The 26125-nt window shown below is 38.9% G+C and overlaps 1 protein-coding gene across 5 annotated transcripts in view; it reads right to left on the bottom strand.

Annotated features, from left to right (window-relative positions):
- ptprt (protein tyrosine phosphatase receptor type T) overlaps window positions 1-26125 on the bottom strand; it is a 1512449-nt gene that overhangs the window by 168962 nt on the left and 1317362 nt on the right. For 3 of the 5 annotated variants that reach the window (XM_073061878.1, XM_073061880.1, XM_073061882.1), the window contains one exon: window positions 25554-25583. The exons of the other annotated variants lie outside the window; for them this stretch is intronic. In XM_073061878.1, coding sequence (XP_072917979.1) covers window positions 25554-25583 — 30 coding nt within the window. The remainder of the gene's footprint in view (window positions 1-25553; window positions 25584-26125) is intronic. 5 annotated transcript variants of the gene reach the window in all.

Genomic DNA, 26125 nt, shown 5'->3' with positions numbered 1-26125 from the left:
CTGCAGATAAAGGTGAGGCATTGTACTTGGCGAGAAACATCAGCTAGGACTTATACTGTGAAGAGTATGGCATCAGGGAGTGCAATAGAACTGAGGGATCTGGGAATACAGGTCCATAATTCCTTTAAAGTAACATCACAGATGTATAGGGTAATAAAAGAGATTTTGGCACATTAGCCTTCATAAATCAAAGTATTGAGTAGAGGAGTTGCGATGTTAAGTTGAAGTTGTATAAGATTTTGGTGAGGTCATATTTGGAGTATAGTTTAAAGTTCTGGTCACCTACCTAAAGGAAAGACGTCAATAAGATTGAAAGAATGCAGAGGAAAATTTTCAAGGATGTTGCTGGGTCTTGAGGACGTGATTTATCATGATTTACAGGAAAAAGTTGTATAAATTAGATTGTTATTCCCTGAAGCACAAGAAAATGGGAGGGAGAGTGAGGGAGAATTTGATAGAGATATGCAAAATTATGAGGAGTGTAGATAGGGTAGGTGCAAGCAATCTTTATTTTTACTGAGGTTGGTGAGATTAGAACTAGAGGTCATAGGTTAAGGGTGAAAGATGAAACATTTAAGAGGAACCTGAGGAAGTACTTCTTCACTCAGAGGGTAGTGAGGGTGTGAAACGACCTGCCAGTGGAACTGGTGCATGTGGGTTTGATTGCAATATTTAAGAGAAGTTTGGATAAGTACATGAATGGGAAGCTTATGATCGAGGTGTGGATTAATGGGACTAGGCAGACTAACAATTCGGCATGGACTGAATGCTCTGGTTTTATGCTGCAGTGGTATCTGACTCCATGGCTGTATCTGACTAAAGTACTGACTCTGTTCATTTCTGTCCTCTATTCCTTCAGTGTGCAATATTGTCACTGAAAGCAGAGTGCGAGAGAGCCATTATCTTATTAAAGCATTATTAAATGGTTTAGAATTTCACCTAAAATGTATATCATGGGAAATTTATTTGAGAGAAAACATTTTCTCTCCACTGGGCAATATTCTAGCATAATAGACTGACCCCAATTTAACCTAACTGATTTTCATTCCATGAAAAATATAAAAAACTGTCAATTTGCCCTGTCAGACTGCCAGATGGGAAAGGCAAAACTCTTGCAAGGAAAACTCTCCTCGATTTATCTCCAGTTTTCTCTCACTTTATTATTCAGTCTCTGCATCAGACTGCTGCGGTTGTTCTTTTTGACTTCTATAATTGTGAACATAAATTGCACTCTGAGCGTAACTACATAATAATTAAAAAACAGACTGCGAAAGAAATATTTTTGGAGGGTAAAGCAGTGGGCATTCCATTTAAAACGTGACAGTGTTGTTAAACAAAATGCCAGCCACAAATCAAAGATGTGTGGTGTAGATTATGTTGAGCACATACTGATTCCAATAACCTTGCTGCCATTAAATCATCTATGCTTTCTTCCTATATTGCTCACAGTATGTGATGCCAACACAATTTAGCACTACTGCAAAATGTATGAGTTTATATATACATTGATATAACCAGGTGTTGGTCAAGTAATCAGGCATTTCACATACTGCCACCATAATCCCATCATATTTATCACAACTCCTTTACTGGCCTCGATAGGTCGGTGGCACTATCAATCATATATTTTGCTCTGATATTTTTTAACATGGTCACAGATAACTCCCTGATAAATTGGCCCACAGAGAGATAAATGCAGCCATGAAATTTATGGAAAGCATACAAGAAAAAAAACTACAATTATTTAGCAGCAAATACTGTAACTGTTGTAATTTGTGGAAAACATGGTAGACAATTTGCTAAAGCTGAAAAAAAAGCCCCCCGGCTGTTGTGTACCATGCCCGCTACTATGATGAACTGATACCAAGGCTTGGGCCTATTATGGGCTGCACTGGGGTTCAGATTTAAGGACTCATTTTGGTTTGAAATATTGTTGCTTGCTTCTATTGTTTGCATGATTGGTGTTTTTTCTCCTTACTGTGTGCATTGGGTATTAGTTTTTATTTTTTTATTGCTTTGTGGCTGCATGTGTCAAACAAATCTTAAGGTTGTATCATTTGTACAGTCTTTGATAATAAGTGTACTTTGAACCTTGAACTTTGAATAGACAATCTTGTCTGGGATGCAGTGGAGGGGTTTCATTTCAGAAAAAAAAGTGGAGTATCTGTAATTTGAATTATATTTAAAAGTTCTCCTAATCCATGGCAATAGCTATTTGACATAGTAATCACAATGTTTTATTGTGGGGATCTGGACCACTCCTATTTCAAACTTGTATACATTGGCAATATATTTCAGACTCAAGTACATTGAGATGTGCTGAGTATATCAAGATTGTGTAATATTTGCAGTTTACTTGTACAAGTGAAAACAATCATTTTGAATATTGCAACACATAATAGTTTGTTACATACTAAATTTCACCTTTACTGCTGATTTAATAAGGCTGCCATTGTTCTTGATATTATTAATAACATTGGGAACACTGAGAATTCAGTACTTTTAGGACTTTGCAAACCACTACATCTCTCTATACAGGCACCCATTTATCATTTCAGTCTCCAACTTTTTTTTTGGATGACCTGTTAGCTGCATCCCATTGCACAACCGATGCCAGAACCTTTCCAATAAGTTTTCTGTTCCAAACCTATCAATAAGTTACTATAGGTAAAATAATCTCTGTTTTCCAATGGCATCAATTTTTCAAGGCAGGTGCTTCAGTGCTTTATTGTGGGAAGGCTGCAGTGTCAGAATATGTAACTTTCTGTATGAGATTTTAACTTGAAAAATTGAATGCCACTCTGCAAAATTTAAAAGCCTTGGTTGTTATTTGAAGAACAGTGGGGGAATTAACTATGGCATTCTGATGAATCTCAAAATAGATTATCTGGTCATTAACATATTGCTGTATGTGGAATCTTGCTGTGCAGGGACACTTACTATATTGTAATTGTGTTGACATTACAAAAGGTACTTCATTGCCTGTAAAGTGCTTTGGGGGCAGAAAAGGCACTTTATGAAAGCAAGTCTTCCTTTCTTAGTTAATTTGCTTGGTATGATCACTTATTACAAAGGCAGGCTGCTTTTTGCATTGAGAATTATTGTTGATATTTCTCAACAACAAAGCTTATAAATATTTCTTCAATTTCTGAAGCTAAGTTCACACATCTGCAATTCATATTCAATCAGTATCCTTTGTTAAAATCATCTTTACATTAACAATTTCCTAGGCTTTGTTATGAAAGAAGATGTATGCCTATTCCATGCCCTCCCTCTCAGGGGTAACCAAATGAGTGCTAGATTTTGGCCATTGTTTCTTCAGTTCTCTTCATTCTTTGTTTACAGATCTGCAGACTCAATAACCAGGCTGCTTTTATAATTCTTCACAAATAACTGGCTCTTTAACTGAATTAAGCTCCTCCACTAAAGCTGAATTAACCACTAATTATACCCAGTCCCTCTTGAGTATTCTTTCTGCTTTTGCAATTTGTGGAAAGACCACCCTGTATATAAGAGTCAGAGCATGACGTGATTGAATCATCACATGCCTATTATAAGAGTCTGAGAGAGTTAAACAACACTGGCATTGTTCATTCTTCCAATAATAATTTCTATTATATTCATAGAGCAATACAGCAGGGATACAAGGTCTTTAGCCAAACAAATCCACAACTCACCTCAATTTCCAAAGTTTGATCCATACCCCTCCAAGCTCTGCCATATATGTACCTATTCAAGTGCTTCTTTACTGTATTCTCAACCACTTCCTCTGGCAATTTGTCTCACATACTAACCACCCTCTGTGTGAAGATGTTGCCCCTCAGATGCCTTTTAAATCTCTTATCTTCTCAGCCTAAATTTATAACCCTTAATTTTTAGCCTCCCCACCCTGGGGAAAAGACTGTTACCATCCATCATACCTATGCTGCTTATAGTTTTAAGCATTTCTTTAAACATCAAAAAGGGTAGCAAATACGGTACTCAAAGTGTTATATCTCAATGCACAGAGTATAAGAAATATGGTGGATGATCTTGTGGCACTATCACTGAATGGTGGCTGAAGGATGGTTGCAGTTGGGAGCTGAATGTCCAAGGTTACACATAGTAACAGAGGGATAGGAAGGTAGGCAGAGGGGTTGGTGTGTGTCTGCTGGTAAGGAGTGCCATCAAATCAATAGAAAGATGTGATTTAGGATCAGATGATGTTGAATCCTTGTGAGTTGACTTAAGAAACTGAAAGGGTAAAAGGACCCTGGTGGCACTTATATACAGGTCTTTCAACAGTAGCTGGGATGTGGACCACAAATTACAACAGGAAATAGAAAAGATGAGCCAAAAAGGGCAATGTTATGATAGTCATGGGAGATTTCAACATGCAGGTTGATTGGAAAAATTAGGTTGGTAATGGTTCTCAAGAGAGTGAGTTTGGTGAATGTTTGTGTGATGGCTTTTTAGAGCAGTTTTTTGTTGAGCCTAGTAGGGGATCAGCTATACTGGATTGGGTGACATGTAATGAACCGGAGGTGATTAAGGAGCTTAAGGTAAAAGAACTCTGAGGAGGCAGTGATCACAATATGATTGAGTTAAACTTAAAATTTGATGGGGAGAAAGTAAGGGCTGACATAACAATATTTCAGTGGAGTAAAGGAAATTACAGTGATATGACAGAAGATTTGGCCAAAGAAACTTGAAAGAAGATGCTGGCAGGGATGACAGCAGAACAGCAGCGGTATGAGTTTCTGGGGAAAATGAGGAAGGTGCAGGATAGATGTATTCCAAAAACAAAGAAATACTTAAATAGCAAAATAGTACAACATTGGCTGATGAGGGAAGTCAAAGCGAATGTAAAAGCAAAAGAGAGGGCATACAACAAACCAAAAATTAGTGGGAAGATAGAGAATCAGGAAGTTTTTAAAATCCTACAGAGAACAACTGAAAGTGTCATTTGGAGGGAAAAGATGAAATATGAATGCAAGCTAGCAAACAATATTAAAATGGATAGTTAAAGCTTTTTCAGGTATGTAAAAAAAAACAAAAGAGAGATGAGAATGGATATAGGACTGTTAGAAAATGAGGCCGAGAAATAATAACAAGGACAAGGGGATGGCAGATGAACTAAATGAGTATAATGCATCAGTCTTCACTGTGGAAGACACTAGTGGTGTGGTAGATGTTGAAGGGTGTGAGGGATGAGAAGTGAGTGCAGTTACTATTACAACGGAGAAGGTGCTCAAAAAGCTGAAAGACCAAAGGGTACACAAGTCACCTGGGCCAGGTGCACTCTAGGGTTCTGAAAGCACTGGCGGCAGAGACTGTGGAGGCATTGGTAATGATCTTTTAAAAATCATTGGACTCTGGCATGGTCCCAGAGGACTGGAAAATTGCAAATGTGATTCCACTCTTGAAGAATGGAGGAAGGCAGCAGAAAGGAAGTTATAAACCAGTTAGCCTGACCTCCGTGGTTGGGAAGATATTGGAGTCAATTGTTAAGGATGAGGCAATGGAGTTCTTGGTGACACAGGAGAAGATTGGACAAAGTCAGCATGGTTTCCTTAAGGGAAAATCTTGCCTAATGAACACGTTAGAATTCTTTGAGGCAATTACAAGTGGGGTAGATAAAGGGGATGCAGTGGATGTTGTACATTTGGACTTTTAGAAGGCCTTTGACAAGGTGCCACATACGAGGCTGCTTACCAATTTAAGAGCCCATGGCATTACAGGAAAGTTATTGGCATGGTTAGAGCATTGGCTGATTAGTAAGAGACAGTGAGTGGAAATAAAAGGATCCTTTTCTGGTTGACTGCCAGGGACTAATGGTGTTCCAAGTGGTCGGTGTTGGGACCACTTCTTTTTATGTTGTATATCAATGATTTGGATGATGGAATAGATGGCTTTGTTGCCAAGCTTGCAGATGAAATGAAGATTGGTGGAGGGGCAGGTAGTGTTGAGGAAACAGATGGTCTGCAGAAGCACTTAGATGATTAGGAGAATGGGTAAATGAAATCCAAAGTTGGAAAATGCACGGCCATGCCCTTTGGTAGAAGAAATAAATGAGTAGACTACCATATGGGGAGAAAATCCAAAAATCTGAGATGCAGAGGGACTTGGGAGTCCTTGTGCAGAACTCCCTGAATGTTAACTTGAAGGTTGAGTCAGTGGTGAGGAAGGCAAGTGCAATGTTAGCATTCATTTCAAGAGATCTGGAATACAAGAGCAGGGATGTGATGCTGAGGCTTTATATGGCACTGGTGAGGCCTCACCTTGAGTATCGTGAACAGCTTTGGGCTCCTCATCAGAAAAGGTGTGGTGGCATTGGAGAGGGTTCAGATAAGTTTTGCAAGGATGATTCCAGGAATGAAAGTGTCATCATTTGAAGAACATTTGATAGCTCTGGGTCTGTATTCGCTGGAATTTAGAAGGATGAGGTCGGTGGGGGGGGGGGGGGGGTGTATCATTGAAACCTTCCAAATGTTGAAAGACCTAGACAGAGTAGATGTGGAAAGGATGTTTCCCCTGTTGGGGGAGTCTAGGACAAGAGGGCACAGCCTCAGGATAGAAGGGCATCCCTTTAAAACAGAGATGCGAAGAAATTTCTTTCGTCAGAGGGTGGAGAATTTGTGGAATTTATTACCACAGGCAGCTGTGGAGGCAGGTTGATTGGATATATTTAAGGCAGAGATTGATAGGTTCTTGATTAGACATGACATCAAAAGTTATGGGGAGAAAGCTGGGGAGTGGGCTTGAGGAGAGGGAAAAAAAAGGATGAGCCTTGATTAAATGGCAGAGCAGACTTGATGGGCCAAATAGTCTTGTCCTGCTGCTATGTCTTATGGTCCTATTTAAAACGCCCCTCATTCTCCTACCTTCCAAGGATTAAAGACTTAGCCTGGCCAACTCCTCCCTTTAACTCCGGTCCTGTAGTCCTGACAACATTCTCGCAAGTCTTTTCTGCTTTCTTTCCAGTTTAACCACAAGTAACTTACCAATTTGCCTATATTACTAAAAACATGATTTTATTGAAGATATTCAAAAGTTTACAGAAAGGGAGGAACCTAGATCAATCTCTTATCACCAAAAAATATGGCAAAGTAATGCAGAGGAAAGGTGGCAAGTTCCATGGACCTGATGGGTACATCCCGGGGTCTTAAAGGAAATGATTGCTGAGATAGTGGATGTGTTGGTTCTGAGTTACTGCCTGTTATGTCACTGGCGTTTAGGGCAGCATGTATTGGTTGTAATCTACTATATTTCCTTTGTCTTGTTGTTTGAAGCCTTTGACTGAAAAATTGCTGTGAATGTTACAGCTTTAGAATTACAATGGAAACCATAAAATGTGTTCAATATATATTGTAACATTTTGGGACCATTTAGATCATATGGTTCTGAATTTTCTTGAAGGTTTCCCTTTGAGACCCCGATGGTATATGAATTGGGCTGACCTCACTTAAGAAAAAAAGAACTTACATTGGAACACTTGATTTTTTTGCAACTATTCACACAGCTCCAAATATAGTATTTGGATCATTTAAATGATAGTCCTTTGGGAGGTTCCAACTCTTAAGTAACAATGTGCTGGTACTGCAAACTAAAATTACATGCAGCAAAGATTGAAGTTACTTTGTAGCAGATAGAATTTGACTTTTTGAATTTAATCCTGATTTTTTTCATCACATATTTACTTATGGATAGCTTTTTTATACCTAATCAAAATGCTAACTAACCTAGATCTTTGCTTAGACCCCTGTGGACTCAAAAAGAATGGTCTTACCAATGGACATTCTCCGCAGAGCAGCAGAAGCCAGAGGCTCTGGAACTCAGATTCTATGGGGAAAGGAAGTGGTCTATTTTCTTTTATCCCTACAGAAGGCATCAAAAATACTGCAATTTTTCATATTTTATTACAATCAGAATAGAATAGTTAGTATTGCAGAATATTTGGCCATCAGACTGGTTTGCCATCCAATTTGGCATCAGAGCAGTCCAGTAAGTCCTGGGCTATAATGTTATTTGGATAGCAAGAACTGACATTGATTTACTTTTTGCAAAATCCCTTTTTAATTAAAATTTCAATCATTACGGGTGGCTTCACCTTGCCAGCATTTAAACTGATTCTTATTGGAACTCGTACTTGGAAAATCTCTTGGGAATGGGATTGCAAAACATCGAAGTGTAAACATATTGCATTTTGTGTTTGATGACAGACCATTTGCTTCCATTATGTTGAATCCATTCCATTAGCTTTAATAGATTTCATACTATGGTTTGTGACAGATGTAATCAACCAATTGACCGTGACAGAAAGGAAAGGAGTAGGGTACAGAGAATCATACACATATTTACGAGAGCACTGTGGAAGGAAGAGGCAATAATGAAAAGCACTGAGAATGTATAAATAATCTTTTCAAAAATAAAATTTTGCATTGAACATTGTTCAGGGAATAGGACTTTTTAAAAGACAGTTCAACAGAATAATCTAAGAGAGTAAGGGACATTGGTAGCTGAACGTCTAGTTTAAATGAAGGGAAATAATTGAAAGTTGAAAGGCACAAGCTGGTGAGATGGTAGAAGTGAAAATACTCGAACTGTGAGCGTAAGTTCAACCTTAATAGAAAAGAAAGCAAAACTGAAAGACGAAAAAAATTATTGTTAATATCCCATTGGCACTCAAGGCATGTCAGTGTCAAATTTAATAACGTAAATGTTAATGTTAGATTACGTGAGAAAGAAGGCAAGACTTTATAGGATGTTATCTTTGTGTTGAGGTAAACAACCTGACAGGAGTTTAAATAAACCAAATTGCGTTAATACTTATAAATATATTGGACATAATTTGCAGGGAAATATTGGCATTTCCCCATTTAGCTAATATCAGCTTTGAGATTCCCATGCAAATTCGTGGAGCCTGTAGGCAAACTAAAGTTGCCATACTTCCTATTATTTGTGCAAGGGAAATCCTTATAGACTACCTGTATCATATGCGGCAATACTACAGTGTAGAGGAGATCCAACCTTCAAACCTTGGCCGACTATTATCTTTATATGACATGGAATTTGTAAATAAGGTATTGAAAATTAGCTGACACTCTACATTTGGTTAGAATTTTTATCTGTGCAACATATATTAATAATATCTTTTCCCATATACATTGAAGGTGAAAATAACTAATTGTAGAATAATTAACTCAAAAACAATTTAATTATAAAAACATTATTGTGTTAGCAGGAATATAAATATTCCAAGTTGGAATATAAATAACCTGTGAATGTAGAACATGGAACATTACAGCTCTGTATAGACTATTTTGCCCACAGTGGTGTGCTGGCCTTTTAATCTACTCTACGATCAATCTCACCATTCCCTCCTATATACCTCTCTGTTTTTCTATTGTCCATGTACTTAAGAGTTTCTTAAATACCCTTAATGTATCTGCCTCTACCATGCACCCAACACTCTCTGTGTTAAAAACTCACCTCTCACATCCCCCTTATACTTTACTCCAGTCACCTTAAAATTATGAGCCTGGAAAGAAGTATCTTGCTATCCATTCTATGTCACTTATCATCTTGTCACCTGTCATCTTCTTTCGCTCCAAAAACGGGATAATTGCTAAAATATGTACAAACCATACATCTGTCATCAGCTCTAGTGTGAAAAAAGCATGGGTATCTCAAAGTCAATTTCCTGTAATATCTACTTAATTTAACTGTAGTCAATTAATTCTTCTCACCTGCAGGGCTGTACACAAACACTTGGATGAATGCTGTCACTGAACATCCTGTTAACAATTACCAAACACAGTGAAGGATTTAAACTGGCATTTACATTGGCAGCATAGCCACAAATCAATCAATCAATCATCATCCAGCTGCACACCACCAGAACTAATCAAAAGCCTCCTTCACCACAGCAGTTTGCAGAGCTTATGAAGATGTTTTTAAAGAATGCGAACTGTAGAATAGTCGATCAGTTGGCTTGCACCCTATAGGTTACAAGTGACCAATCACCATCAGTTGTTATTTGGAGATACAGCATGGTAACTGGCCCTTCCAGCCCAATGAGCCCATGCTGCCCAATCACAGCTTCATGACCAATTCACCGACTAACCCATGTGTCTTTGGAATATGGGGAGGAACCGGAGCACGCAGAGGAAGTTCACGCGGTCATGGGAAACACATACGAACTCCTAACAACTGATGGTGGGAGTGAGCTTGTGTTGCTGCTGCTGTAACAGCATATATAACTCTAACCAAGACGATACCATCCGCTCTTGCAAGTATGCTCAGTAAATGAACATTTCCTTCTCAGCTAGTTTAAATAAACTGTTAACTACTTTGAAGAAAGAAGAAACTCGGTATTAAGTAGTTTGCTTATGAATTTGTGAAGACTCTTTAATGCTACGAGTTTCAATCCTAGTATTGAGGTGTTGGTGAGAAGGTTTTACGTTGCCTGGTGGTTATCAACTGGTGAATGTGAACCTTATCATTTACCACTGAAGTGTTTGGTTACTTTTGCTTTTCACCTCCAAAACAATTAAGGCTGAAATATGAAACTTCAGCTTCCAGCTGCAGCTGCAGAGGAGACTGCATCAGTGTGCAACGGAGACACTGGAGGCAGAAGGCAGAAGCTACACTTCCTTCCTCAGGCCTGTACAGTTGACTTGTGGATGGGAAGAAAATAATGACAGATACTTTCTATATCATGTTTGCAAAGGTCTGCTTTGAAGTGTAAAATTCAAACCAAACTTCAATAAATTGAATACAGAACTATTAAGGCATATGACCAAAAGCTGGCCAAAGATAATGGTTGGGAATTTGTAACACACAGAAAAAAAACATTAAGGTTGTACTATTAAGGAAGTGTAGAGGGGAGGGTTAGTTTGGTCATACAATACAACTCTACAATGCCATTGGGCCACTGCATAGAATTACACAGGACAGAGCCAGGTCCCTCAGCCTATCTTGTCCAATCTTACAGTCATGTGTCTATCTCTACTCATCTCATTTACCACCACTTGGTCTATAGCCTCGGCATGCCAAATACTTATTTAGATGCTTCTTAAATGTTGAAATGTTGTGAGAGTGCCTGCCTCCGCCAAAGTCAGCCAATGTATTTCAGCCTGTAAACAACCTCCAGATGATAAAAACTTCCTCAGATCCTCTCTAAATGTCTTACTCCTCACATTAAACCTCTGCCCACTGCTCCTACATAGCCAAGTCAGAGAAAGAAATCTACACCTCTGTAATTATGTACACTTCCATCAGACTGTGTGCACATTAGGGTAGGCCATTAGTTCACACGGACCTTTCTCAGGGATCTCCCATTACAGACACTGGAGTACAGAGAACGTTGCTTGGAGAGTGGAATGGGAGGAGTGAAGGAATGGGTGGGGAGTATTGACATCACAGTGCCATTGAGGTCACTGAACATTCCTATTGGCCTTCAGATATTTGTGAGTCTCAAGCACAATATACCTATTTTCAATGGTATTGAAATCGATCTTAGTAAGCAATTAACAATCAGGTTTTTATTAACCAAATTTCACAGCATGGCTAATAAGAACATTGTGCCATGTAACAGAAATTTTCTGGAAGATCTTGAAGAAGGAAAGACAGGTAGGAAGGAAGAGCTGTTTAAAAGATAAACATAAGCTTTATTTGTCACATGTACATTGAAACATACAGTGAAATGCATCGTTTTGTATCAATGACCAGTCTGAGAATTGAGCTAGGGGCATCCTGTAAGCGTCACCATGCTAACACAGCATGCTCACAACTCACTAACCCTTCAAAATTCAAAGTAAAGTTCATCATCAGAGTACATATATGTCACCACATACAACCCTGAGATTCATTTTCCTGCGGGTATACTCAGCAAATGTATAGAATAACCCTAACTGTAACCCTAACCCTACATCTTCGATATGTGGGAGGAAACAGGAGATCCAGAGGAAAGCCACACAGTCACAGGGAGAACTTACAAACTCCCTGCAGACAGTGGTGGGAATTGAACATTGATCAGTGATTGCCAGTGCTAGTTTAGAGAGTGAATTCCAAACCTTAAGGTAGCGGTTGATGTAGACATCAATTTTATTTAGGAGTGATTAAAGCCAAGAGTGTTGAATAGGTGGAATTAGGTTGGTACTAGTCTCTTGAAGATTTACTAAAGACAATTTCAGAAATACTGGGAGGTGAACTCATAGAAAAGACTGAGTACAAAGATGAGAATATTAACATGAAGGCTTTGCTTCACTACAACCTTACACTGGACTGTAAGCAGACCAGTGGTGGACAAAAGGAAGTTTGTAAAAAAATAGGAGATTTTGATGGGCCTTAACAGAACAGAATGAAGGAGATTGGCCAGGTGCATCTTGAAATAGTAAGTCTAGAAGAAACTGGTGGGGGACAGGGCTTCTGCAGCAAGTAAACTAAAGCAGGGTGAAGTCAATAATGATACTGAAGTTGGTGAAAGTAGAGAATGAGGTTCCCTGAAGCTCCTCATGGGACTGGTTAAGCCATGGACAACTGGTAGCGAATGGCAACAGAGTCTATGACCATGGAATAGAGTTGTGCTAATGTTGGTGTGATCTGTCTGGATAGCACACAATTAAAAACTTTTCACTGTATCACAGTACACATGACAAAAATAAATGAATACCAGTAGAGGTTTTGGAAAACATTGAAAGAATGATTTGGTCTTCTGAATCTTGGTCAGAGGAAATCCTGGCTCATCTGGTTTTGGAAACCAAACAATCAATGTGACAATTTAAAACCAGAGTAAAGGTTGAAAGAGCTGGTCATTGCATGTATAATGTAAGGAAACTGATGTGCTTTCAATGGACATAACTGAGTAGCCATAGTGAGTGAGATAGGGGAGGGAGAAAAGATCTGAGAGCTATAGAGTAGAAGCTATAGTGTGAACCCTGGGGAACTATTTGATTGATATAAATAGAACATTTGGGTGCAAGCATTACTATATTTTTACTGTACATTATTAATTTTAAATTACAAAAGATCTTGTAATTTGAGAAGCAGTGCAATTTATTGTCATATGTTGAAGAGGTGACCAATAGAGAGGTTTGATACAGCACATGAGGTGGTGTACATTATTACTGAAGGAGAAATACTGGCATATGAAACTGATATTATGTATGTTGGTGTTTTAAGATTGCATTGACTTAATATGTGAAGAACTTGGCTTTCCTTGAAATGCAGATTGATCAGAATTGACTGTGTTGGTTCCAAAATCAACTGTCCTTGATATATTTATTTTCAGTTCAAAAGCTATAAAATTAAGTTTGGAATAAATCTTCAAACTAGCTCTAAAAAAAACATCTTCCCCAGAAACCTCTCAATGTTTCATCTAGGTCTTTCACTTGACCTTGGAATCGGTGAATTTACTTGTACTAAAGTGAGAGATAGAACAGTTTATTTCAGAAGCTGAGATCAGGTAATAAGATAGATAAATTAGACATTTTCAGTGCTTCTTGGGATTATTACTTTTAGATTTACTTGATATGTTAAATTATTTGAGTTTAAAGACATCATAGACACCAGTACAATGATTGATTATTTTGTTGTGCTCCATGTTAATGCAAATTAAATGTCAAATACAATAAAGCGTGTGATATCATGAAATATTATTTTAAATAACATAGATTAAATCCTACGTCTTTTATCAAAATTAAACCTTTTCTTTTGAAAATTAATAGCAAATGGCAGAATTATTCAGCAATTCAAACAGCATCTAAGGAGATAGCCACACAGATTTGTTTCACACAGTCTAATGAAGGCTTTCAGCACTACCTGTTTTCCTTTTTGCAGTATTTGCAGTATTATGCTTTAGTCTGTAAAGATTTATGACATTAATTAATACTTCAGTGAATTGCTACGTCCACACAATACTCTGAGAAATAAATTGTGATCCTTTCTGTCCATGGTGAAAGTCTGTAAGTACTTAATGCAACATTAGCTCTTAATTTTGTTATGTAATTTCACATAAAATTAATTTTAAGTGATAAATAGACTTAAAATGAAATAGTAAATTTCTCTGGCTTATCTTTTTTTCGGATTATTAGATTGTTTGATGATTATTTTACTCATTATGTCATAAAAACATCAGCATGTCTGTTTTTATTTCTGGATTGCATTTTATGCATGGGTTTTACAATGTCTGTACACTAAATTAACCCTGAAGTTTTGTTCTTTTCTGACAAAGGATTTTTGACAACAAAGTTTAATCCTGCTTTACGTTCCACAGATGCTGTTTGACCTGCTGAGTGTGCCTATCAATGGCAGCTTTTTTGATTTTCTTTTCTCTCGGTCTTCCTCTTTCTTGATTTCCCTTGCCTCGCAGGTTGAAGTTTCTCTGTCACTGCAAAAGACTGCCTGCATGATTTGCTTTTTTTATTGATAGTGCTCTCAATGGAAACTGCATTTGTGGCCTAGAACACAATAATAAATGGAGTGTGATGGAATTTGATTCCAATACAATGTGAAATGGAAACTGACTTAAGAAAACACCCTCAATCCCCAAGTTTACAACAAATGTAGCATAGACCATTAAGGTCCCTTTAAGTAGAGGCGGTTTGTTTTTGGAACAGCATTGAATTGTGACAGGATAACACATCCTTTCTCATGATACAGTCCCTGGTGGAGTTAGTGCCTACAAACTACATGGCCAGTGATGTCAATAATGACTGATCCTGAGCTTACTTTAATCGATTGGCTCTGTGAAGAATGTCTGTCCCACATCTCTGGCCATGTATAAAAATATCGTACTTTGTACAAACCAGGGAGAAAGTGTGAACCACCTACTCCCACTTGCACAAGTAAGATTGATCAAAATAAATGTATGTCTCTTTGCCCTGAAGAACACAGTGTGAGCAGTGCTTTTTCATCACAAGTTGTCAGTTACAATGCTGGGGATCAGGAACCAGTCATAGTTCATAACCTGGTAGGATCACACATTTCATTCCTGAAAGGGCACTGGTAAATTTGATGTGCTTTTCAATAATCTCTTTCATTTCAGATTCCTTATTCAACTAAATTTAAATACCTACTATGTCTTGATTTTGTTTGAACTCATATCTCCATATCCTGAGTCCAGGACTCTGTAGTGCTGGTTCAACACCACAACCATCACACAATGTTGGTCCCATATCCATAATGAATATTTTTGATTGCTATAGATTGTTTCAGTGTTAGGACATTACGTCTGACTCTTCCAGGGCAGTGGACAGATGCAAGTGCCACCACCTGCAGATTTCACCCTGGAATTATTTTTCCAAATTAATCTATGGAAACACTTGCAGTAAATTCACTTAGGTGTTATAAGAAGGAGGTTTAATATCACCTTCTCAAGGACAGTCAACTAATGCTGGTCTTGGCAGTACTTCCTATATCCAATGGCCAGTGGAAGAAGCCTTTCAAAGCTCATAGACTGAAAATGGTTTTGATACTTTCTGGCACTGCAGATTTCTGCTTGGTCGAAGATGACCAGAAATGCTGAAAATCTGATTGTAAATTTAAAAGATAAAGATTAGCTTTATTTGTCACATGTATATTGAAGCATACATTGAAATGCATCATTTTGTGTCAACAACCAAGAAAGTACAAGGATTATACTGGCATAGCCCTCGAACTTCCAGTGACAACATAGCATGCACACAGCTCATGAACCCTAACCCTAACTGGGCTGTGGGAGGAAACTGGAGCACTTGAAGGAAACTCACATGGTCACGGGGAGAATGTACAAACTTCTTACAGACAGCAACAGGAATCAAACCCCTGATCAGTGATCACTGGCTCTGTAAAGTGATTGTACTAACTATTACGCTACTGTGCCAGCCTGAAAGACAAATGAGCAGATGAATTGCAGGATATCTGTTCCTAAGATTGTGGGTTTAGGGCACTGGAATGCTATTATGAGCAAAATGGCGAATGAGAACATGGACAGAAAGACAAATGTAAAGAAATAATAAACACATGAGATTCTGCATATGCTGGAAATCTTGAACAAAATGTTGGAGAAACTGAGCCTCATTCTCTGTCCAAAACATTGACTATTTATTCCCTTCCATAAATGCTGCCCAAGTTGCTGAGTTCCTCCAGCATTTCTAGTGTGTTGTAAAGAAAAGACGTTTGATATTATTGTAGTTATGTTCTTTGGCCATTGATGGTCCAGAGTGTGCTATATTTTGTATTGTGCTGTATGCTTCCAGCTGCAAATTAAAAAGAGATTAGACTCCTCCCTTTCTGATGAAGGGTCCAAACCAAAATGGCGACTGACTATTTCCCTCCACAGATGCTGCCTGACCTGTTGAGATCTCCCAGCATTTGCATGTTGCTTTAGGTTCCAGTATCTGAGATCATTTGCATCTTCCCCCCCTAACTTTGCTCTGAACTAGTCATTGCTAGATGTGGGCGGAGCTACAATTGTAATCGACTCCTTTGAGCTCATCTGTGGAAACAGATCAACTTTCACTTTTAATGTTTCTCTTTTCCCTTTCCAATGTGGATGGCATTCTGTTGGAGACCCTGACCTAGAGTTACACTCAGACTTCAGTTCTTTGCAGTGGTGGGACCCACTTGTGGAGCTCACTGGCCTTCGATCTCCCAAGGGCGCAGCCCAGAAGACGAGCGCACCTTTGGAGTTCCCAGGCTTCACAGGTCAGTGGATGAGCTGATTCTCTGCCGGTACCGCCAACAGAGAAAACACTAAAGTATCGGGAACAGCAGACTGGCTGTCAGTGTCTCTGTACTTGGTAAGTCGCATGTGCTCTCTCTCTTTCTCTTGTTGGTGGGGGAGAGTTTGTTGGTAATTCTTGAGTTGGAGAAATTGAAAACAAAAACAATTTATCATTGTAAATCAGCGAGATGTTTTATTGTGTCTCCACTCTTGCTGTGAAAGGGTGAGACCTCTCTGTCCCTTTATTGGAGAGAGAGAGAGAGAGAGCCTGCAGTATGTTGAATTATCAGGTGAGCAATTAGTTTTTGTTGTACTGCAGATCATCGTCTTTCTTGGGGGCTTTGCTATTGCTTGCTTGGTGGGTAGAGGTTGCTGATGCTTTTCTTTGCTGAAGTATGTGCGGTAGGGGGAGGGTTGTTGCTTTGCTGCTGCCGTGCGTGGGGGAGTGGGCTGGGCTTTGGGGTTCTAATGTTTTCACTGTCACTCATTCTTTGGGAGACTCTTCTGTTTTTGTGGATGTCTGTGAAGAACAAGAATTTCAGGTTGTATATTGAATAGATTTCTCTGATATTAAACAGAACTATCGAACCCACTCTCTAATTCTAAAGGTGCCTACAATCCGGTAGCACCAATTTGGCATCCAGCACCATACTGTTCAGGCAAATACTGATGTATTTGTTATAATTTTTGGAGCACCTTGGTACCACAGATCTATTACAGTGCCAGCGACCCGGGTTTAATTCCGCCACTGTCTGTAAGGAGTTTGTGCATTCTCCCGTGACCACATAGACTTTCTCTGGGTCTTCCAGTTTCATTCACCATTCCAAAGACATACGGGTCAGGGTTAGAAAGTTGTGGGCATGCTGTGTTGGTGCTGGAAGCATAGTGACACATTCAGACTGTGTTGGTTGTTGACATAAATTATGTATTTCACTGTTTGCTTTGATTTTCTTTGTTCATTTGACAAATAAAACTAATCTTTCAGTAATGCAAGTAGGCAAATTTTACGAGGACTCCAGCTGGAAGTGGGAAAAATGTAATTCTGGGCTTGAAAGGTAGCAGTGTTCAGTTTTAGGGTGCAAGATGTATATTCTGCACATATATAGCTAGCATGCAATAGTAAGGATTTTTATCTTTTATATTTCAAAAACCATAAAGCTCAATTAAATTTTAGTATAAGAACATAAGATATAGGAGCAGAATTAAGTAATTTGTCCCATCGAGGCTGCTCTGCCATTTCATCATGGCTGATGCATTTCCCTCTCAGCCATAATTACCTGCCTTCTCCTTGTACCCCTTCATGCCCTGACTAATCAAGAATCTCTTAACCTCTGCCTTAAATATACCCAATGACTTGGCCTTCACAATCACTTGTGGCAGCGAATTCCACAAGGTAAAGAAATTCCTCCTCATCTCTGTTCTAAATGGGCATCCTTATTTCTGAGGCTATGTCCTTTGGTGTTAGATTCCCCCACCATTGGAAACGTCATCTGTCTGACCCAAGGCCTTTCAACATTTGATAGGTTTCAATGACCTACCCTGTCATTCTTCTGAATTCCAGTGAGTACAGGCCCAGAGTCATCAAATGCCTCTCATATGATAAGCCTTTCAATCTTGGAATCATTTTCATCAATCTCCTTTGAACCATCTTCCAACGTCAGCATATTTTTTCTTGGATGAGGTGCCCAAAATCGCTCACAATACTCCAAACGAGATCTTGCCAGAGCTTCAACATTATATCTTTGTTTTCATATTCTTGTCCTCTTGAAATGAATGTAACATCATTTTTGTCTTCTACATCACCGACTCAACCTGAAATTTAACCTTTAGAGAATTCTCCAAGAGGACTCCCAAGTCCCTTTGCTGCTCAGAATTTTGATTTTTCTCACCATTCAGAAAATTGTCTATGCTTTTATTTTTTTCTACCAAAATGCATGACCATACACTTCCCGACACAGTATTCCATCTGCCACTTCTAAATCCTTATGTAGCCTCTCTGCTTCCTCAATACTACCTGCCCCTTCAACTATCTTTGTATCATCCTCAAAGCTGGCAACAAAGCCATCAATTCCTAATCATTCACTTGTAGTGTAATTAGAGGCAGCCCCAACACCGACCCCTGTGGAACTTACAGCCAAACTGAAAAGGTTCCCTTTATTCCCCCTCTTTGCCTCTTGCCAATCAGCCAATTCATGGTAGTATTTTTCCTGTAGTACCATGGTGTCATAATTTGTTAAATAGCTTCATGTGTGCCACCTTGTTAAAGTCCTTCTGAAAATCTAAGTACACTACATTCACTAATTCTCCTTTGTCTATCCACTTGTTATTTCTTTAAAGAATTCCAACAGATTTGTCAGGCAAGATTTTTCCTTAAGTTAATCATGCTGACATCAGCTTTTTAAACATGTACCTCCAAGTACCCCAAAACCATATCCTTTACAATCACCTCCAACATCTTCTCAACCACTGAGGCCAGACTAACTGGCCTATAACATCCTTTCTTCTGCCTCTCTCTCTTCTTGAAGAGCGGAGTGACATTTGCAATTTTCCAGTCTTCCGGAACCATTCCAGAATCTATTGATTCTTGAAAGATCATTACTAATGCCTCCACTATCTCTTCAGCCACCTCCTTCACAACCCTGGGGTGTAGACCATCTGGTCCAGGTGACATATCTATTTTCAGACTTTGCAGTTTCCCAAGCATCTTCTCCCTAGTAATGACACTTACTTACTTCTGTCCGCTTACACTCTCAAACTTCTGGCATACTGCTAGTGTGTGCCACAGTGAAGACTGATGCAATATACTTATTTGGTTCATCTGCCATTTCCTTGTCTCCCATTAATACCTCTCTGGTGTCATTTTCCAGCAGACCGATATCTATTCTCACCTCTTTTGTCACACTTGATATATCTGAAGAATCTTTTGGTATCCTTTTTAATATTAGCTTGCTTACCTTTGTACTCCATCTTTTCCTTCTTTATGACTTTTTTAGTTGCCTTCTGTTGGTTTTTTAAAACTTCCTGATCCTCTAACTTTCCATTAATTTTTCCTCTACTATATACCCTTTTGATGGCTTTTGTGTGGGCTTTGACTTCTCTTGTCAGCTACAGTTGTGTTGTCCTACCTTTAGAAGACTTCTTCTTCCTTGGGATGTATCTATCCTGTGCCTTCGAAATTGCTCCCAGAAACCCCAGCCAATGCTGTTCTGCTATCTTCTATGCTAGTAATTCCTTCCAATTTGCCTAGCTCTTCTCTCATGCCTCTGTAATCCCCTTTACTCCACTGTAATACTGATACATCTGACCTTAGCTTCTCCTTCTGAAATTGCAGGATGAATTCTATCATATTATTGACACCTCCCCTAAGGGTTCCTTTACATAAGAACATAAGAGATAGGAGCAGGAGTAGGCCAATCGGCCCCTCAAGCCTGCTCCGCCATTCAACAAGATCATGGCTGATCCAATCTTAACTCTAGTTTTCACCAAATCCCACAAGGCAACAGTGCCAACCAACAGGGCACCATGCCGCCCATTTTATTTTATTATTCATCCCGCCCAAACCCATGTGATCACCCGGGGAAAAAAAACCCGGGGAAAAAATCTGGAAAATTCCTCTCCGACCCATCCAGGCTATTGAAAACTGGTCTAGGAGATCACATGGCTGATCTAAACCTACCCTCATGTCCACTTACCTGCTCGCTCACCGTATCCCCTAATGCCATTTTTATCCAGGAAAATGTCTATCTCCGTTTTGAATTTATTGAGTGTAGTAGCTTCCACAGCTCTCTGGGGCAGCAAATTCCACAGCCCCACTACCCTCTGAGTGAAGAAATTTCTCCGCATCTCAGTCCTGGAACGGCATCCCCTTATTTTAAGATTATGCCCCCTAGTCCTAGTTTCACCCATCATTGGGAACATTCTCCCCGCATCCACCCAATCAAGCCCCTTCACAATCTTATATGTTTCAATAAGATCACCTTAAGCCTTACCTTAAGCTCTCAACTCAATTCTGGTTCACAGCACAACATCCAATCCAGAATAGCTGATCTCCTAGTTAGCTCAACTACAAGCTGCCCTAAAAAGCCATCTTGAAGGCATTCTACAATTTCCCGCTCTTGGCATGCAGCCCCCAACCCAATTTTCCCAATCTCTCTGCATATTGAAATCCCCCATGACTATCATAACATTATCATTTTGACATGTACTTTCTATCTCCCATTGTAATCTGTTACTGAACCGAAGAGTAAATCATTTATTTATACTTCAAGAAACAGGCTGCATTGATTTGCAGGAATAATGAGCAGCCACAAACTAATACTTATGTCTGGGGAACAGAGGGCGCTGTTAACTTCTGTAAACAATGCAGTATATAGTATAATAACCATATAACCATATAACAATTACAGCACGGAAACAGGCCATCTCGGCCCTTCTAGTCCATGCCGAACGCTTACTCTCACCTAGTCCCACTGGCCCGCACTCAGCCCGTAACCCTCCATTCCTTTCCTGTCCATATACCTATCCAATTTTACTTTAAATGACAATACCGAACCTGCCTCTACCACTTCTACTGGAAGCTCATTCCACATAGCTACCACTCTCTGAGTAAAGAAATTCCCCCTCGTGTTACCCTTAAACTTATGCCCCCTAACTCTCAACTCATGTCCTCTTGTTTGAATCTCCCCTACTCTCAATGGAAAAACCCTATCCATGTCAACTCGATCTATCCCCCTCATTATTTTAAATACCTCTATCAAGTCCCCCCTCAACCTTCTATGCTCCAAAGAATAAAGACCTAACTTGTTCAACCTTTCCCTGTAACTTAGGTGCTGAAACCCAGGTAACATTCTAGTAAATCTTCTCTGTACTCTCTCTATTTTGTTGATATCCTTCCTATAATTCGGTGAGCAGAACTGTACACAATACTCCAAATTCGGCCTTACCAATGCCTTGTACAATGTTAACATTACATCCCAACTCCTATACTCAATGCTCTGATTTATAAAGGCCAGCATACCAAAATCTTTCTTCACCAACCTATCCACATGAGATTCCACCTTCAGGGAACCTTGCACCATTATTCCTAGATCACTCTGTTCTACTGCATTCTTCAATGCCCTACCATTTACCATGTATGTCCTATTTGGATTATTCCTACCAAAATGTAGCACCTCACACTTATCAGCATTAAACTCCATCTGCCATCGTTCAGCCCACTCTTGTAACTGGCCTAAATCTCTCTGCAAGCTTTGAAAACATACTTCATTATCCACAACGCCTCCTACCTTAGTATCATCTGCATACTTACTAATCCAATTTACCACCCCATCATCCAGATCATTAATGTATATGACAAACAACATTGGACCCAATACAGATCCCTGAGGCACACCGCTAGTCACTGGCCTCCAACCTGACAAACAGTTATCCACCACTACTCTCTGGCATCTCCCATTTAGCCACTGTTGAATCCATTTTACTACTTCAATATTAATACCTAACAATTGAACCTTCCTAACTAACCTTCCGTGCAGAACCTTGTCAAAGGCCTTATTGAAGTCCATATAGACAACATCCACTGCTTTACCCTCATCAACTTTCCTCGTAACCTCTTCAAAAAATTCAATAAGATTTGTCAAATATGACCTTCCACGCACATATCCATGTTGACTATTCCTAATCAGACCCTGTCTATCCAGATAATTATATATACCATCTCTAAGAATACTTTTCATTAAATTACCCACTACTGACGTCAAACTGACAGCCTATAATTGCTAGGTTTACTCTTAGAACCCTTTTTAAACAATTGAACCACATGAGCAGTACGCCAATCCTCCGGCTCCATTCCCGTTTCTAATGACATTTCTGTCAGAGCCCCTGCTATTTCTACACCAACATCCCTCAAGATCCTAGGGAATATCCTCTCAGGACCCGGAGATTTATCCACTTTTATATTCCTTAAAAGCGCCAGTACTTCCTCCTGTTTAATTGTCATAGTTTCCATAACTTACCTACTTGTTTCCCTTACCTTACACAATTCAATATCCTTCTCCTTAGTGAATACCAAAGAAAAGAAATTGTTCAAAATCTCCCCCATCTCTTTCGGCTCCACACATAGCTGTCCACTCTGATTCTCTAAGGGGCCAATTTTATCCCTCACTATCCTTTTGCTATTAATATAACTGCAGAAACCCTTCGGATTTATTTTCACCTTACTTGCCAAAGCAACGTCATATCTTCTTTTAGCTTTTCTAATTTCTTTCTTAAGATTCTTTTTACATTCTTTATATTCCTCGAGCACCTCATTTACTCCATGCTGCCTATATTTGTTGTAGATCTCCCTCTTTTTCTGAACCAAGTTTCCAATATCCCTTGAAAACCATGGTGTTCTCAAACTTTTAACCTTTCCTTTCAACCTAACAGGAACATAAAGATTCTGTACCCTCAAAATTTCACCTTTAAATTACCTCCATTTCTCTATTACATCCTTCCCATAAAACAAATTGTCCCAATCCACTCCTTCTAAATCCTTTCCCATCTCCTCAAAGTTATCCTTTCTCCAATCAAAAATCTCAACCCTGGGTCCAGTCTTATCCTTCTCCATAATTATATTGAAACTAATGGTATTGTGATCATTGGACCCAAAGTGCTCCCCAACACATACGTCCGTCACCTGACCTATCTCATTCCCTAACAGGAGATCCAACACTGCCCCTTCTCTAGTCGGTGCCTCTATGTATTGCTGCAAAAAACTATCCTGCACACATTTTACAAACTCCAAACCATCCAGCCCTTTTACAGAATGGGCTTCCCAGTCTATGTGTGGAAAATTAAAATCTCCCACAATCACAACCCTGTGCCTACTACAAATATCTGCTACCTCCTTGCAAATTTGCTCCTCCAATTCTCATTCCCCATTAGGTGGTCTATAATACACCCCTATAAGTGTTACTACACCTTTCCCATTCCTCAATTCCACCCAAGTAGCATCCCTAGATGAGCCCTCTAATCTATCCTGCCAAAGCACCGCTGTAATATTTTCTCGGACAAGCAATGCAACACCTCTTCCTCTTGCCCCTCCATTTCTATCACCTGAAGGAACGAAATCCAGGAATATTTAGTTGCCAATCACACCCCTCCTGCAACCACATTTCATTAATAGCTACAACATCATATTTCCAGGTATCAATCCATGCTCTAAGCTCATCCACCTTTCTTACAATGCTCTTAGCATTAAAATAGGTGCATTTAAGAAACTCTCCACCTCTTCCTCTCTGTTTATCCCTAACGATGTGATCAACTTTATTATCTTTTTCTTCCTTCTCCCCTACATCTTCGGTTTGAGCGCTCCCCTTCTCTATCACCTGCCTATCCTCCCTCACATACTGTCTACTAGCTTTCTCTATTTGTGAACTAACCTCCTCTCCCCTATTCACAACCCTGATTCACAATTGATTCCCACCCCCCAACCATTCTAGTTTAAAGTCTCCCCAGTAGCCTTAGCAAATCTCCCCGCCAGGAATTAAATAATTATCTAAAAAGAGAGGAGATCTGGATTTATCTGTTTATATGCAAGTTGTCAAAGCAAAAATGTGCATTTTTTCAGATTTTAAATTAAATTAATTTATGGGCAAGGATTATTTATTAAATGCATATAATGAAAAATCAATTTAACTTTTCCTCAAGAAAAAAAAGTCTGTTGCAAATTAAAATACTAATGTTTGTAAAATGCCCTTCACCATCTGTTTACAATGCATAATGGGTCTCTAATGGTGTATGTTAATCATGGATGAATAAGAAATAGAACTTGAAAGTAGCTTGGACCATATCCATTGAACGCACATTTGCAAAATTATAGCCTATTACTACTTATGATTGACAGCCATCATTATATATCTCATGCAAGTGCATTTATTCATGAAAATAATATGGCCATATCAAGCTGAGATTATTGGAGCGGCTAATATAAAATAAATGCTTCTCTCTGATTTTTTTTCTCTTAACATAAATCTCTACTCCTTGACTTGTCCTGAATCTATTTGAAAGTTCAGGAAAAGTAGCTTCTTCCCAAACAATTCTAATGCTAGATGGCTACTGGCCACAGGATTGGCATAAGGAAGACTGGCTAATTTCTCCATTTATTTCTTCTTGCTTCCTGTGAATAAATACTACACTGATGTTCAGGATCTTTTTATCTGGGGAATGGGGACTCAGTGTTCAAGATACCTTAGTTAGCTATTTACAGGGTGTCCCTGCAGTTATGTCTTCATATACAGGAGCATTCTTACTGCAATGAATTTGAAAAAAAAAAGGGAAAGAAACTGTGATTTCTGAAAATAATGTCCACACTGGTACTCCACTTGAGTTTATCTGCTCCATCACATTCAAATGATTCACATCGTTTGCTTAGAAGTTTCAGATTTGTTGGTACCCACTTTATCACACAAAAAGTCATATTGGCGAGGTCCCTATGATGTCTGGAATGAGTTCTGCTTCCAGTAACTCTTGTTTATGGGCACAGCAGTGAATATTATTTTAAATATAGCAAGTGCTGCATTGAGAGAGTATTTCTGCTGCTAACATGTCTTCTGTAGTCTTTTAATACTGCAATGATATCACAAAACTTGTGGAAAATCACAATGATGGGATTATTTATTTCATTCACTGTTAAACATTCCACAATAATAAAGGAATTAAGTTCAAACAGAATATATTAAAATACACCTTTAATAATGTTTTAAGCGTTTATGCATCTTTTCAAGAAATGTAAATAGTTGAGCTATCTACCCTAGGCAGCTTTGTCTGGGTATAAGACGAGCATGGAGACTAACGAAGGGAAAACTCTACTTGAGCTGATACTTACAGGTAATATGAGTAGGAATAAGCACTCCTCCTGCCATGCGTGAACAGTTGAAGGGATAAATGGATGGGAAAGCAATGGAAGGGAAAAATAAGAAAATAAGTTATTAATGAATTTGCATAGTAAACGCCAGGGGATTAGGATTATACAGATAATGTCAAAGTCATCTTGAAGCTCAATGCAACAAAAGTGCACGTAACATGTAAAATACTAAAATAATAAAACTGTGTGGCTTGTCGAATGGTAGCATAATTATTTATATCATTTTATTGAAAAGAACATGAAGGGGATGCAAAGACAAGGGGGATGCAATCTTGCTCATGTTTACGCCTTCTGGGAAGCTTTATTTCTTACTGCTTATATCGTCCTTAAAGATTGCTCAAAAATCTCTCAGGGACTCAGCTACAAAGGATTGCCAACTGGTGTAATAATATATGGGAATCTAACCAATCTAAAACAGATCAATCTTATACCTCTTAAGTAAAATAAAAATGAATGACTTTTCATTTAACAGCTGTCAAGCAAGCAGCTATATGGAAGCATCTTGCCTAAAGTCAAATAAGAGCTTCTTCATT

The sequence above is a fragment of the Hemitrygon akajei genome, chromosome 11 (assembly GCF_048418815.1).
Source record: "Hemitrygon akajei chromosome 11, sHemAka1.3, whole genome shotgun sequence".
NCBI classification, from domain to species: domain Eukaryota; kingdom Metazoa; phylum Chordata; class Chondrichthyes; order Myliobatiformes; family Dasyatidae; genus Hemitrygon; species Hemitrygon akajei.
The sequence above is the reverse complement of the archived record's forward strand: the minus strand, read 5'-3'. Positions and strand labels throughout refer to the sequence as shown.